General features: G+C 28.7%; 1 protein-coding gene across 3 annotated transcripts in view; it reads left to right on the top strand.

The window, feature by feature from the left end:
• Nup214 (nuclear pore complex protein Nup214) overlaps positions 1-14,568 on the top strand; it is a 97,197-nt gene extending 82,629 nt beyond the window's left edge. For 2 of the 3 annotated variants that reach the window (XM_067264924.1, XM_067264922.1), the window contains exons 26-32: positions 2,671-3,350; positions 3,430-3,578; positions 3,667-3,801; positions 5,609-5,765; positions 8,715-8,887; positions 8,956-8,983; positions 14,461-14,568. In XM_067264924.1, the coding sequence (XP_067121025.1) occupies positions 2,671-3,350; positions 3,430-3,578; positions 3,667-3,801; positions 5,609-5,765; positions 8,715-8,887; positions 8,956-8,983; positions 14,461-14,494 (1,356 nt within the window). In that variant the 3' untranslated portion in view covers positions 14,495-14,568. The remainder of the gene's footprint in view (positions 1-2,670; positions 3,351-3,429; positions 3,579-3,666; positions 3,802-5,608; positions 5,766-8,714; positions 8,888-8,955; positions 8,984-14,460) is intronic. The other variant, XM_067264923.1, reaches the window with a different exon arrangement.
• Positions 14,569-15,508: the final 940 nt, after the last annotated feature.

Genomic DNA, 15,508 nt, shown 5'->3' with positions numbered 1-15,508 from the left:
AATAGTCTTAGCTATTCTAGAGATTTTATAAGTATGAGAAATGGGCATATGTATAAAAACTAACGAGAAATGAATCTGCTAAATACTATACACAGGTTTTAGCTGATCCTATATTAAATATGGCATTGGATCAAAAATGCTAATCTATACATTTTCAATTATTTTAATATTGAACATTTATTCTTACTTATAATATTGTAATAACTGATTGATTATTTTAATAATAATAATAATAATGTTTTTCCAGTGTCAATCTTTTGACATTGGAATATAGCTTATAAACTCAATAGCTTATTTACAGGTTTTTTTATTTACACACTCAAGCTTTTACATTCATAAGAATTTTATCTTATCATAAATATAAAATTTCTGTAAATAATTTATCGTTAATCCTTAAAATCAATAAAACTTTAAAAATTTAGCAGCAGTAACATAATAAATCTTTACTTAAATTATAATTAAATGCAGGAATTAAATCTAGAAGAAAAAAAAAGTTAAATTTAAAAAAATTTGGACTGGAAAATGTTTGTGTGAGCATGTCAAGCATATTCTCATAATCAAATAATTTGGTTTTCGGAGAACAAACTATGATAAAAGAAAATCTTGTAAAAATCTGCAATATGAAGAATTGAATATATTACATTTTGCATTTCCATTAAAATTAATCTTGTAGTTTAATTTTATTTATATTAAATTTATCCACATAAAAGTTTCTACTTATAATCAAATATTTCATAAAATTGTTAAATTCTGAAACAGTGGAACCTGGTTAATTTGAACCCAGATAACTTGGTCATTTTCTTTCCCCAATCATCTAGCATAGAGATTTACATGTTAAATCAAACTGGTTAATTCAAATTCCTTGAACTGTTTAACTTGAATGGGGTTTTAATGTAATATTTTAATAAACTTTCAAGAATCTTAATTTAAATAAGATAATTAATGTTTATCTATTGAATAAATTAATCAAACTTTCAGTAAAACCATGTATGAGTAAAAATGAATCTCATGGGACAATAGGCAGAGATGGTGGCTTCCAGATAGTGTGTAGGATGTCAATACGGTAACTGTCATTTGAACCTAATTTTTTCAAACTTTTTTTATTTTATTGCTGATGGATTTTACTGACTAGCTGTTGTAATAAATGGATTTTTAATAAATTAATTGAAACAATGATTACAATTTAATTCTGTGTAAAAATTTTAATCTTTGCAGCAAAATTTTAAAAACAATGATCATAGAGAGTGATATGTTTGTGATAAAAAATAAAAAACAAATAGATTCTAGCATGTAAAATATTGAAATTAAAAAAAAATATCCTTACTAAACTCTCAGGAGTGAACAGATTAACCATTCAAGAAAGCATTTCTCATTAGCTTATTTAACCTTCAGTTGAGCATTTTCAAGTTTCTGGACAGTACTGAGAGATCTACATTGACACAACAATCTATGTAATAAGACCCAGGGAATAATACTATGGATAGTTTATTGGACACCAATAAACTAATGCACAAAATCTTGATTTTAAGCCAAACCTCCATAATTGAAACTTTTTAATGTGATGTCCAAATTTTTTTCCCTGACAAATTTAAGTTAACCAGGTTCTTCTGTATTTAAAATGTTTTAATGTCAGAAAATGATTGAGTTTACTATTTGCATCATTTATTTTATGCTGTGTGAAAGTTCTTGAATCAGATTATATTTATAATAAGTAATACATGTGATTCACGATATCTAAATATGAAATTTAAATTTCTCCAATAAGTTGGAAATACTATGAAGTCAAACTTTTTTGTTTTTGAATCAGTTGTCATACTTAGTAACAGTGAAAAAAATCAAAAGAAATATCAGCATTCAATTGTAAAGATATAAATTTAAACAATTGCTATAAAAAAAAACAACATTTAAATTTTAAATTTATTACATAAATTTCAAACAATGCACCAAAAACTAAAATTTGAAGCAAACATTTTTTGTTATTAAAACCATCTTCAGGCTTCTGGAGAAAAAGAAACACATCATTGCTGTATCACTATTGCTAAACAAATACCATTCAGACATTAATACAAAATAGAAAAATAATAAAGGAGAATAACCATAGTGGCCAAAAATAAATATAAAAATAATAGAAATGACAGAAAATAAAACATTCACTACATAAATTTAAAATTAAACAATTTTAATACTTTATTTTTTTGTCATTTCTTTTTATTAATATATTATTATTTTATTAGTATATTATTATGAATTTAATTATTATAATTTTTCTATTACATGTAGCAACGGTATTTAATTTATTTAGTTTTAGTTTACTCTCTTATTCAGAATCTTGAAAATATTTAATAACCATACTTTTTGCTTAATTATTTTTCTTTAAAATACAATAGTTTTTTTTTGTTGTTGTTGTTTGTTTTTTGAATTGGTGAAATGTCATTTTGTATACATTTCCAGCAACACTTGCTTTTCTGAATGAATATCTTTAATTTTGCATGAGTTTAACTACATACTTTAGAAAATGAATCTCTTAATATATAAAAAACTATTAACAGACTTCCTTTATACTTAATTTTAAATTAAATATATAACTCTATTTATAAATAAGCTCTATTTAGTTTTGATTATATTAAAAATCTAATAAAGTCATTTATTTATTTTGCTATATTATTAAAGGATGATGATGAACAGACTCAAAAACCTACTTCAGCAGCTAAAACATTATCTACTGGTTTCAAATTACCATTTAACACACCAACAACTGCTACTTCATTATTTGGCTCAAAAGTTGTTACTGTTTCTGCAGCTACCACAACTCAGAGTGATTCTGAACAAACTCAAACACCAATATTTGATTCATCCCCTAAAGTAACATCAACTTCTGAAACCATAATAACTAGTGCAAGTCAAAGTCCATTTTCATTAACAACAACTGCTGCTTCTGCTGCTGCTGCTGCTGCTGCTACTACTACTACTACTTCTACTACTACCATCACTGCTAGCATGACTACTACTAACACAACTACTACTACTGCTCTTTCTCCTCCTGCTGAACATAAAAGTGCAAGTGACACATCTACATTCGGCAAAGAAATACCAGTTAATGTGTTTGGTCAACAAGCACAGGCAGTTGATACATTTAACAAACAAGCTTCCCCTATATTTGGACAAACAGTTTTTAATAATAATGGCTTTGGGATATCTTCAACTACTAATTCAAGTTTTGGTCAATCTCAAGTATTCAGTCAGTCTCCAGTATTTGGTTTATCATCACCTACGACATCAAATGAAGGATCTGTCTTTGGTAATACCACAACTACTGGATCTTCTGTATTTTCTTTCGGGCAAACAACAAGGTAATTTTATTAATTTGAAATTAAATTATTATAAACATTTTCAAAATTTTTTTTTTTATTAATGTATTAAAATTTTTAGCTCACCCTTTGGACAACAAAACGACGGAAACTTACTCGGACAGTCTTCTTTTTTCTACGGATTCGGCAATAAACCAATTCCGGTAAATGCATCGAAAAATGTATTTGGTAGTAATGTTTCATCAATGGAAAATGATGGACAAAAGACTAGTTAGTTGAATAATTGTTGAAATTTAATCATGATTATGTTTACAAATTGGATTAAATTTTATACTAGTAATAATTATTCTATTTACAGATTTATTTGGCAATCAAGGAGCTTCAAGTTTTGGGACAAAATTTGGTTCTTCCACTGGAGGAAGTTTTACTTCAAATACTGGAAGTGTTGCTCAATCCGGTTTTGGGGCTTTTCAGCAAACTCAATCAAAACAAGGTTTGATACTTTCTAAAATATAATAATTATTTAAAAATTATATTCTCTTAGCATTATATATATCACAAATATGTTGAAAAAATGATATAAATGGATGCATTTTATTTATTTATTTATTAAAATTAAAAAAGTTTATATATTTTTTAAATTTATTGAAAAAATTTGGTGGTAGAAGTAGGTTTATATTAAAATTAAAATGTAGATTAAATATTCCTCAGTTCTGTTAAGTGACATAATTTAATCAAATTACTTATGAAATTAATATTTAACCTAAATTTACATTGGTTTAAAAGTTTCACACCTGTTTAGTTTATTATAAATAAATAAAAAATACAAATTTTAAAGATTTTTTTTCTTTGATTTATTTTTGATGCTTTTCTAAAGATTGAATTGAAAATTCTAAGTATTTTTTAATTAAATTTAAGTTTATATTTGCTACACACCCAGGCTGTGAATATATAGTGTGTGTTCCAGAAATGCCACACACACACTATTGAAATATGTGCTGTGTTACTTTGGAGCAACATGCTAGCAATATAAACATAATGGAAATAGTTAGAGCTTGGCCTGTAGGACTGGAAATTTTACTTTGCCCAGTAAATTTTTTTATGGTAGAATACTAATAGAAATTTAATTTTATTCCCTTATACCAGCAGTTTCCAAAGTGTGTGCCATGGCTTCCTAACACAGGTGCCATGAAATAATATAAAATTTTTATATATTATTATATATAATATATTATAGAAACACATCTTTCCCAGCAGAGGGCATCTGTGCACTCACTTATTAGTCACTTTGTTTAGCTGCCCTGCTCACTATTCCCTTTTTGTACCCCTTCACATGTTTTTCTCTCCCTGGCGTCACATTTCACGCATCTTAGTGCCATGAAGTTTTGCGAGACCTATAAAATAAATGAAATCACTACTACATGAATAAAATCCTTTAAAAATTTTATAAATGAAACTATGATAATTTTATTTTTATTTTTACTTTGGAGCCATATGTACATAACCAAAGAGCCACATGTAGCTTGCGAGTTGCAGTTTGCTGGCTTCTGATGTAGAATATATGAATTAATTATTTATTTATTTTCTAATAATTGCAAGTTCTTATCAGCTTTTAATTCATAAATTATACACCCTTTGTCAGAAAAGTTCCAGGACAAAGCTCCCATTGGATGTCTGCAATATCTTGACAAAACATCCCTTTCAGTTGCAATCCTTTGTCAGAAAAGTATGATTTTTTCTTGTTTTTTTGAGTGAAAAAGCAACTGGAAAGGACATTTTGTCAAGATATTGCAGACATCCAATGGGCTGTGACAAATGAGCTAGCAAGCATCACACTTGAAGCTTTCTTTGCTTGCTTCCAAGACCTCCAGAAATGTTAGCAATTGTGTATAGATAGCTGAGGGGACTGCTTTGAGAGGAGCTAGGATCATTACTTGGTAATTGAAATTTTCTATTTTTTATGAGCTTTGTCCTGGAACTTTACTGACAAAGGGTGTACATCATTCAGGACATTATTACTTATTAGTCTATTATTTCATGACAATTTACTCAATAATTCATTCACCAATAATTATCCTCTGGTTTTATATTAATTTTAACCAACGTTTTGGAGTACAAAATATTTTTCACTCTAGAACATTTTACAAATCACAATTTGAAGTTATTTGAATAAATAAAGGACAATTTTGAATTGATTTTTAATAAATTACAATGCATTTCTAAGCATATTAAAAAACTAAATTATGATAATTTATTAAACTAATAAATTTATTGTGATCATTTTTTTTTTCTTCAATTAGATTCTGCATTTGCAAGTGGATTTAGTTTTGGAGGTGGGCCCACATTTGGTGGTTCTCCTACTTTTGGCGGTTCTCCAACATTTGGAAGTGGTTCACCATTATCTGTACCAATTAGCAGTTCTTTTATGACTTCAAATCAACCTTCTAGGTTTGAAAGGTTTGCTTAATTAGATATTATAGGAAATGCTGCAGGGAAATAAGTTTACTAACAATATATACTTAACATTGAACAGTATATTGTTATGTAATTTGCATGCATGGCTAATTGGATACTTATTCAAAAGCACCATTGCAAAGCATTTTTGTAACTGCAGTTTAGTATTAGATATGTATCCACAAGTTTCCAGAATGTGTTTTTGTATTCTGCCACATAAGGTTGTGCCTTGGCAGCCATTAAGATACTGCAAGTTGTTAGAGTATGTCTGTAGGTTTTTCATTGGCAATATGTCATATAAAAGCAGTTCAGGTAGACATTGTGCAGTGGATATTAGCCAGAGAGTTCTTTATAAATGGTTTGAAGCTGTATGCGATGTAAGTGTACATGAAAACATGATGCATTGAAATTGTCCATGTATTGTATTCAACAGTTCCAGTTACATTCATTTCCACGTGATAAAAATTTAAGAGAATGGGAAACCAGCCATGCATGTACATCCAACTAGATAAATAACTTTGCTATTATTAGACACACAAGTCCATGCAGAATGATTACTTGCAGATAGGGTTTGTAATGGCTCTACATTTATCTTAAGGACACAAATGTTTTGTGACAATTTATTAATTAAAATATCACCTACTTTACCACTTGAAAAATAATTATAAGAGTCAAAACTTCTATAATTAAACATTTCTTGATAATCATAGGCTTTACTTTTAATAAGGTATTCAAATATACTGGATACTCCAAAGGCAGCCATTCTCTCATGTTGTTATTCCATGATTTTATAGTACTAATTGATGAAAACAACTGTCCATTTTAAAATAAATCACAAAATACAAGTGTGTGGAATAAACTATGAAAAAGTCAAAAAATTTTTCATTAGACTTAATTTGATGATATTCTGGACTAATTTATGAATTAATAAATTTATAGATAATAATAATGGAATATTAGTAAAATTATAGAAGCTAATTTTGCCAATTATTTTCTTGGAAAAAAATAAATAAATAGGATTTAGGTTCTCTTAATTTTACTTTAAATTTTTATCAGTTTTTAAAGATATTTTTCCACCATTCATGTAACATGCCTTTTTCTTTACTTTAAAAAAATTTAAATTTATATAAAAGCAATTAAAAATACTCTCATTATAATTTAAAATATAAAAACCCTTACAATTAGTAACAAAGTGGGTGTTATGAATTTATATTAATCATTTCAAAATCAATTAGATTCTCAGTTCTGTAGTTCTTGCAGCATCTTAATGGTGATGCAACGGCAGCACTACAGTATTGGAAAATACATAAACCTTCTCTGAAAACTTGTGGATAGTAATTAACCTAATATGGAATACAAATGAAATATTACAATGTTCATGTTTGTTGTTATTAATATTCTTCATTTATGATAATTTCTTTTTTTTTTTTATTTTTTGCTAGAATTTTGGTTCATTATATTCAATTTTATTCTCATGAATATACTGTTTGCACATATAAATAGTTAATAATGTAATGTTATGTTAGAATAAACATAAATTTCCACATATTTAATTTTCTGATCTGTTTAGATATCTTAAAAATTTGTAATTATATTTATGTTGTATTCTCATTATTATTATGAGAATTATATCTTCAAAACTGAAGTTGAGAACAGTTTTATCTTTATAAAATATGTGAGAAAGTATGCCGATACTTTTAATAATGTCATCCAATTAGATAATTTAGATATGGTGATTTGAAACTAGAAGCATAATGTTTGTATAATAGTGACTATTAAATTATAACTCTCCTTAGATCTAATAAAGTGCCATACAGAACTCTACAATTCATACATTTTTATGGAGCATGTGATTTAGGATTCCAGTCATGATCCTTACTTTTTACTAATTTGCTCTCAAAAAAGATTTTTGCAAATAACAATGTTAAATTCTGTTGCTTTCCACCAGAAGTAGTACTGTCAATGTCAATATCAATTACTGTCTCTTTTCCCAATACTATATTCTTAGAATCTTTACAATTTACTTTACTTCTAATGTAAATTGTGGGTGTATATGTTACTAAAACACTTTGGATGGTATTTTATTTAAAAAGTTTTAGTTATGATTACGAATTTTTTATATTTAACTTTTAACACATTTATTTTACAAAGTTCTCAAAATGATTTAGCACACTGTTACTTCCAATGTTGATTTTTCAACACTTTCCAACATTGATAAAAGTGTGCTAAATGATTTAGCACACTGTTTGGGAAGCATGTGTGTTCTTCAGTGCAAAATCATTCACTTTTATCAAACAAAAATTGGTGAGTATTTTTAAAATAAATATTAATTCCATTACAATAATGTCTGGGAAGAAATCATGATGCTGCTGAATGAAAAAAATGAAGAGTGGATAAAACCAATGAGCTGGTAGTTGGATGTGGGTTTGCACTTCATTAATGAACTGGCTGTGTAAGGTTTTCTGAATTTTCTTCACATGCTTAACATCTAAATAGGGCCAGTTCCTCTAGAAAGTTCTCCCATGAAGTTACCCCCTTGGCAGATCACTGAAGTGTTTTGCATTATCTTATTTCATCAATCTAATCCAAGAATTAAAACAAATACAGATAGAAATTGAGAAGAATTGAAAAACCATTTAAATTTGTGATTAACCCAGTTGCAAAGGTTCTGTCTCAATTTCTTGTCACAGTAACTTATCAAATAACTTATTTATAAAACAAAATACTGAATACAAAAATAAGTTGTGCCAATGTAAATAATTCATACAGGCACAATTAGTGAACAGTAATTTGTATTCCATTATATTGATTTTTCTTTTTAATGCTTGTTTATTTTATGCAAAAGTTCTGTGACTAAAAATGCAAGAAAGAAATTTTTAATCCTTTAAATTTTAGCATGATATTTAATTACAAAAATTTCATAAACTGATGATTTTTCATTTTTTAATTTAGTTTTGCTTCATCTTCTGTACCAACTTTTGGTTCTCTTGCTGCACAAGCACAGGCACCCACATTTGGAGGTATGGCTCAGCAAAACACAATGGGTTTTGGAGGTATGACACAGCAATCAACAGGAGGAGGAGTATTTGGAAGTAATAATATGTTTGGAACAAATCAGTTTGGAAGTGAGTAACAAAATACTTAAAATTATAAGCTGAATAATGCTTATAAAACAATTTTTAAAATTATTTAGGTCCTCCTGCACAGTTTGGATCTCGAGAGTAAGTATTGATTTTTAAATAGATATCTCATTTAGCAAACTTAGTTTAATTACATATACATAAAGTTATAATATAGAACAAGAGAGAGAAAATAGTGAGTTAGATTATAATTAATTAATTTTACCATCACAGCCATTTGGTCATTGATATATTAGTCTAATTCAGAGCTCAAATTTTTATGAAAGGTCTCATATCACCAGTCTGCCCATGGTTATGATAGGTATGAAAAAAGCCCTCTTAGTGCCTGTAGAACAATTTAAATTTATTTTGCATACTAGTACTTTTTATACATTAACAGGACTTATTATACTGGAAAATATGGATGCAGATATTTAGTCTTACAGATCAAAAATAATGTTTTTTATTTAGTTCACCTGAACACATACACTTTAAACTTGTGTTTCGGACTTGTTCATCCCTCCTCAGCAGGTCTTTAAACAACACTTTCTACAATTAACAATAAAAACATTTCTTGGTACAATTATAACTAAAATTAATTAAAACACAATCATTTCCCGACAATAAATTAAAAGTCCTGTTAATATATAAAAAGTACTAGTATACAAAATAAATTTAAATTGAGATAGAAAGGACACAAAGGCATAATAATTAAATTGCCCGTAGAACAGTTTTTAAAGGTTTTGTGCAGTTTTCTAATTTTATTTGAAAGAAATTATCAAAACTATCACAAAAATTATTATTCTAATGTACTTTAGTTTTCTTAATTGACCTTTTTCATGAGATAGCTTTATTCTTTTTTAATTGTAAAATTCAGATGTTATTTATTCTATAACATTTTTACAATATTCTGTTTTTGGATGGAACAAGACAAATTTTTAAAAATGTGCATGCTGGAATTTTACATTTTGAATAGAATATCATGATAAATGATTAAAAAAATAATAATAATAAATATGATATAAATACAGTAGAAAAACTATACATTTTACTTTTGTATTTTTATGTAGTTTAGTTTTTGTTTTCTATCATTTATCACAATATTCCATTCAAAATGTAAAAGTCTGGCACATGAAATTTTAAAAATTTATCTTGTTCCAAAAACCAAATACTGTAAAGCCATTTTAGAATAAGTGACAGCTTTATTATTTTTAAATTGTAAAATTCAGATTTCTCCTGAAGGTGGTCAGTTAAGAAGACTGAAAACATTAGAATAATAAATGTTCACTTCAAGATAAATGGCTGCATATTCTGATTAAAAATTATTTAGAGAGTATAAAATATAGTGTACAGTAGAGCTGTTACCAAAGAGATGATAAATTATTAATACAGGCATCCCTTGCTTAATGCATGAAATTAATCGCAGCCATCCCTTTATATATGCAGCAGAAGTTTTAATTAAAGACAGCTGTTAAAGCCGCATTACTTAGATATTCAGTTTAATTATGATAGTTGTGAAATTTAACTCAATACTGTTAATGTGATATTGTATACTCTGTTTAAAAGCTTATTTTAAAACTTTACTTCACATTTTGTTTGCATGAAATCTAACTGAAATGTCTACAGATAAAATGCATATTGGGCATATTATGTATGCTTTTTAAGTTTCATAAAGGATACAACACTAAAACAGTAAAAAATACTCATAGGGGCTGTCCATAGATTACATCTGCATTTTTCTTGAAATTTTTATTCTTCCTCCCCTCATTGTTCCAGTTTCCTCGACCCCCTCCCCTCTTTGGACATCCAACAAATCTTTCAAAGTCTTTATCACTTTATGAATAATAAAACTTTTGAAATAAAAATGGATGTCCATTAAAGTTCAATGTCTCTTCTCCTCTGCTCCTTGTCCAACTTGTCATAACCCCCTCCCTTTCTTCCAGTACGGACATCGTTTATGGACAACCTCTAGTGTGTATGGGGAAGATGCTCCCAAACATCAAACATGTCAAATGTGGTTTTAAGTTTCATTCGGGAATTTTAAACTAAAAGATACAAAATATATGGAGTGCCCAAAAGCTGTTGATGAAGAGAAATTTCAGGAAGAAATTGTTAAAAATCAATGAACAACTTGTGAACTTGCAACAAATTTTAGTGTGTTACCAACACGATAATTGTTCCACATGCATAAAGTGAAAAAAAAAAAAAAAAAAAAAAAAACTGAATTAAGTATAATTTTGTCTGACAAAGTTAGGCAGCTCTAAAGTTTCATTTTATTTTTAAATTAGTTACACATTTTTATCATATATTTTTGTTTTAATTTTGTCATCTTTGTTATTAACCAAAAATTTGTTCTAGCAGGTGGTGATTATTTGGTTGAGTACTGAGGAACAGCTGTATTTGATTAATGTGATTTTGATATATGCAATAGTATTGAGGGATTAATTAATTGTGTTAATCAAGGGATACTTGTAGTAACTATTTTCTAGAATAATTAAAATTATAAATTTTCATTTTGTAGAATAAGGAAACGCTACAGTATTAAAAAAAAAGTGACAATAATTTTTTTAGTATATTAATTTCCTGTATCAAAATGGTCGAGTGACGTTTTCTCCCTTAGACATGAGAGTAGACTGGCACATATATATATATCTGTCTTATACCCTCTTTTTTTCAATTAAATGATCCTATTTATAAGGTGCTCCACAAAAGTATAGAATTGCTGCAAATTTACTAAACAAAGTTTAGGAATTACACACATGATGTAGCTACCTTTCTTATATTGTTCAGGATTTATGAAAACATAATTTGTTGAAACTCATAGTTTCCTATATTGCAGAAAACAGCAGAAATTGTAAATAAACTAATTTTAAACACCACGAAAGTATAGAATCGACTAGTAAATGAATGCAAAAAGCATTAAATACTACAAAATACAAAGGCTATTTTTTAAATAAGGTCCGTTTTTTAATAAGAAGAAAAATACTGTAAATATCATTAAAATATATTTTTTTCCATATTCTATATACTTTTATCTACTTTCCTACATAATTTCCATTTTTGTTTAAACATTTATCATACCGCTCAACAATTTTTTGAATTCCAACTTCAAAGAAATCTGCTGCCTGTGAAGAAGCCCAATCCATGACTGCAGTTTTCACTTCTTCATCATCATTGAACCGTTGACCACCAAGGAACTCCTTTAAGTATCGAAACAAGTAAAATTCACTGGGTGCAAGGTCTGAAATGTGTGGATGATCGTATCGAGTCAAAAACAATAAAGCACTGTCCAATCTTTTTGTTTTGTGATCGTCAGAAAGCAATCTTGGAACCCACCGAGAACACAATTTTCGATAATTCAGTTTCTCCGAAACAATGGTATACAAAACTGATCTTGAAATCTGTGGAAATTCAATTGATAACGTTGAAATTGTGAATCGTCGGTCCTCTCAAATTTTGTTATCCACATCACAAACCAAATCTTCAGAAATCAGAGAAGGTCGGCCAGGGTGTGGCCCATCCTTGAACATTCTTACCCATTTTCGAACTTCACTGTCACTCATAGCATTATCACCATAAACTTCACAAATCTGACGGTGAATTTCCGCTGCTGCCAAGTTTCTTGCACTCAAGAATCGAATAACAGATTGTATCTCACAGTTAGCCGGAGACTCAATTTTCTTAAACATTTTAAACTTCTACAGCTCAGCATACAGACAGACGATATGGCTGCAAATGGCGTCAAAATGCATGCCAAGCTTACTCAGAGCAAAAGTGCATGTGTACTGCCGTGATTGCGCATTATTCTCACTCTCATTCACAAATGAACCTTATTTAAAAAATAGCCCTTGTAGTTTAATTTAGTAATTTATTTGCACACCTCCTTTACTGATTGAAAATGCAATTTAGCATGCTATGTTATCCACAAGGTTTTTCGATGCATCAAGAGAGTTCCAAGCAGTGACAATTGCTTGTTTTAAGTGTTCAGTGTCGGCATACTGACAATTTTGGTCATAAATTCAGCCAATCAAGATCCCCAAACGATTTCTATAGGGTTGCAATCAGAAGAACGAACTGGCCAATCTGTTTATTTTTCAAACCACTGTTTCGTATCTCGTGATACATGGATAGAAGAGTTGTCCTCTTGGAAAATAACAGGAATTCTTCTGAATCTACATTTGTATGGCAACAATTTGTTCTCCAGAACTTGTTGATAGACAGCACTATTCATGTGACAGGTAATGAATGCCAAATTTGATTTTCCCAATGAAGAAAAAGCACCCCAACCATAACACTCCCACTACTGAAGTACCTTTGTTAAAAGTACTTGGGCTATTTTTGTAAACCATGCTAATAGAATCTGGCTGGTCCAAATTAAATTTTTTTTCGTCCGAAAAGATGACAACCTTTCTGTCATATAGGTAATTTCTTATGCTAGCATGATAAGTCTAAACAAAACAAAATCTTACCTTATTCCATTGAGTGGCCATATTTTCCCTGCAAAATCAAGTCAGGCAGCTTTGTGCTCAGGCTTAAGACAATGAATGTATTCACTTATGATGTATTCACTTATGTGGCAGTATGTAAATTGACTTCATTGCTATTCCACAGTCAGCCACAAATTATAAAAATATAATTTTAGGAAACTTGAGCTTCTAAGTTAGATAGAAATAGGTGCTGAATTACACATAAAAGAATTATCAGTGCATGTTCTGACCTCAAAAGACCAATTTTTTGAGTGGTTCTGTACTTTTGTGGAACACCTTATTCTTATATACTGTTCTTATACTAATATATAATAAATTTATTTCCTTATCCTTTTTATACTTGTGAGCACTGTAATTATATATTTGATAGCACATGTTTATTCCTAGACTTATTACACCGTCTTTAGGCACAAGACCAGCCTAAAAACATATGCATTTTGAACTTTTTACTGTCCCTCATCAGCTTCTTTAGTAGGTCCGAAATGCATATATTTTTGGAAAATAAATTTATGTTCTTAGGTTGGTCTTGTGTCTAAAGATGGTGTAATAAGTCTAGGAATAAAAAGGCTATCATGGTGCTCACAAGTGTATTATAGAAAATTTATTATGGATTAGTGCATCTACATTTTCTGTTACCAAACTATAAATTCAATATTTTGTCAAATGAAAGGATTGCAAATTAAGACCCTACATCACAATCAGATGCTTAGAAGTTTAATGATGTAAATGAAATATAGATCATTGATACATATATATTACACTAATTATATTCAAGTATGCATAAACTAACATAATTAACAAAAGTGTAACAGATGGATTTTAAGGATATTATTATAAATCTATATGGGAAGTAAAAGTATCTTCATATTGTGAACAAATGTTTTACATTAATTTACTTATCTTTTCCTGTATTCTTTAACCAAAAGAAGTTTGACATAGAGGTTTATTCATTTTTTTTTAATCTTATGTGCAGAATTATTATTTTTATATTTACTGGATAAATATAGATTATACATAACATTTTTTTAAGCATTTATTAAAATATTTTTAAACTAATTTAGCATTCTGATTATTATTTCTGTTTTCATTTAGGTCTGGTACAAATGCTTTTACTCAATGGCGATAGTGATCAAAGTCATGTAAATATTTAAGTTGTAGCATTATTAAAAATAAAATATATATCTGTATCAAAAAGCTTAATCTGTCAAAAGTTTTCTGTTTCCATTGTGCTTCATTTATATATATTATTGTTAAATGATATGGGAAATCATTTTTAGTATAGGACTGAAATTTGTATTTGTATATTACTATGAAAATGTAAATTTTTGTTTTTACATTATTCACATATTTTCTTGCTTTTAATTGTACACCTTACAATTTATTTGATCAGTTAACTGATAGAGGCCCACCAAAGAGAAAGACAGACATTGTAGATTATGGCACTTTTCAAAATTGTATTTGCTACTACCATCTTTTCTTCTACAGGTTCCTTTAAACATTTTTATTCCTTTTCATTAAATTCTACCTTCTTAACTTCTGCACTTAGAGATCAGATAGATCTGGAATTTTTGAGGATGTCGATGTTCCTAACAAGGCTTCATTGTAATTATTAGTGTGAATTCTGTTTGTGCCGATTGTAGAGCCTATTTTGTTATTGGAACCTTCTCCAGGTTTTTATTGAATCTGTCCATAAAGGAAGAAGTGGTTCTTAATCTATTAATGCTGTCTATACTGAAACTTGCTCTGCCAGGAGAAAATATCTTTTGTTTTTGATAAATCATCTTTAACTCTCTCACAATACAGACATCAAAACATTTTTACCAGTTTGTTGTACCTACTTTCTTCTTTATATGTAACACTAACCCACTAATGATCAGCATAGTGGCACAGTCTTCTTGACTTTCTGTTGTCAATGTATGAGTCATCATCACAGCTTACATCAGGAAATTCTTTACTACAGGTCGAACCTCTTTAGCCTGGCATATTTGAATCTACCCTCAGGACAGCACTGTTAGGGCCAGACTTATGCTTATACTGGAGCCATAAACTGAGCATCTGAGTCCTGTAAATTTTGTATATTTAGCTATACCTTAGCTCAGTGGTTCTCAAAGCGGGTGCCGTGGCACCTTAGGGTGCCACA

The sequence above is a fragment of the Centruroides vittatus genome, unplaced genomic scaffold (genome assembly GCF_030686945.1).
Source record: "Centruroides vittatus isolate TY-2023 unplaced genomic scaffold, ASM3068694v2 contig_199, whole genome shotgun sequence".
NCBI lineage: Eukaryota > Metazoa > Arthropoda > Arachnida > Scorpiones > Buthidae > Centruroides > Centruroides vittatus.
This window is presented reverse-complemented; position numbering and strand designations above follow the sequence as displayed.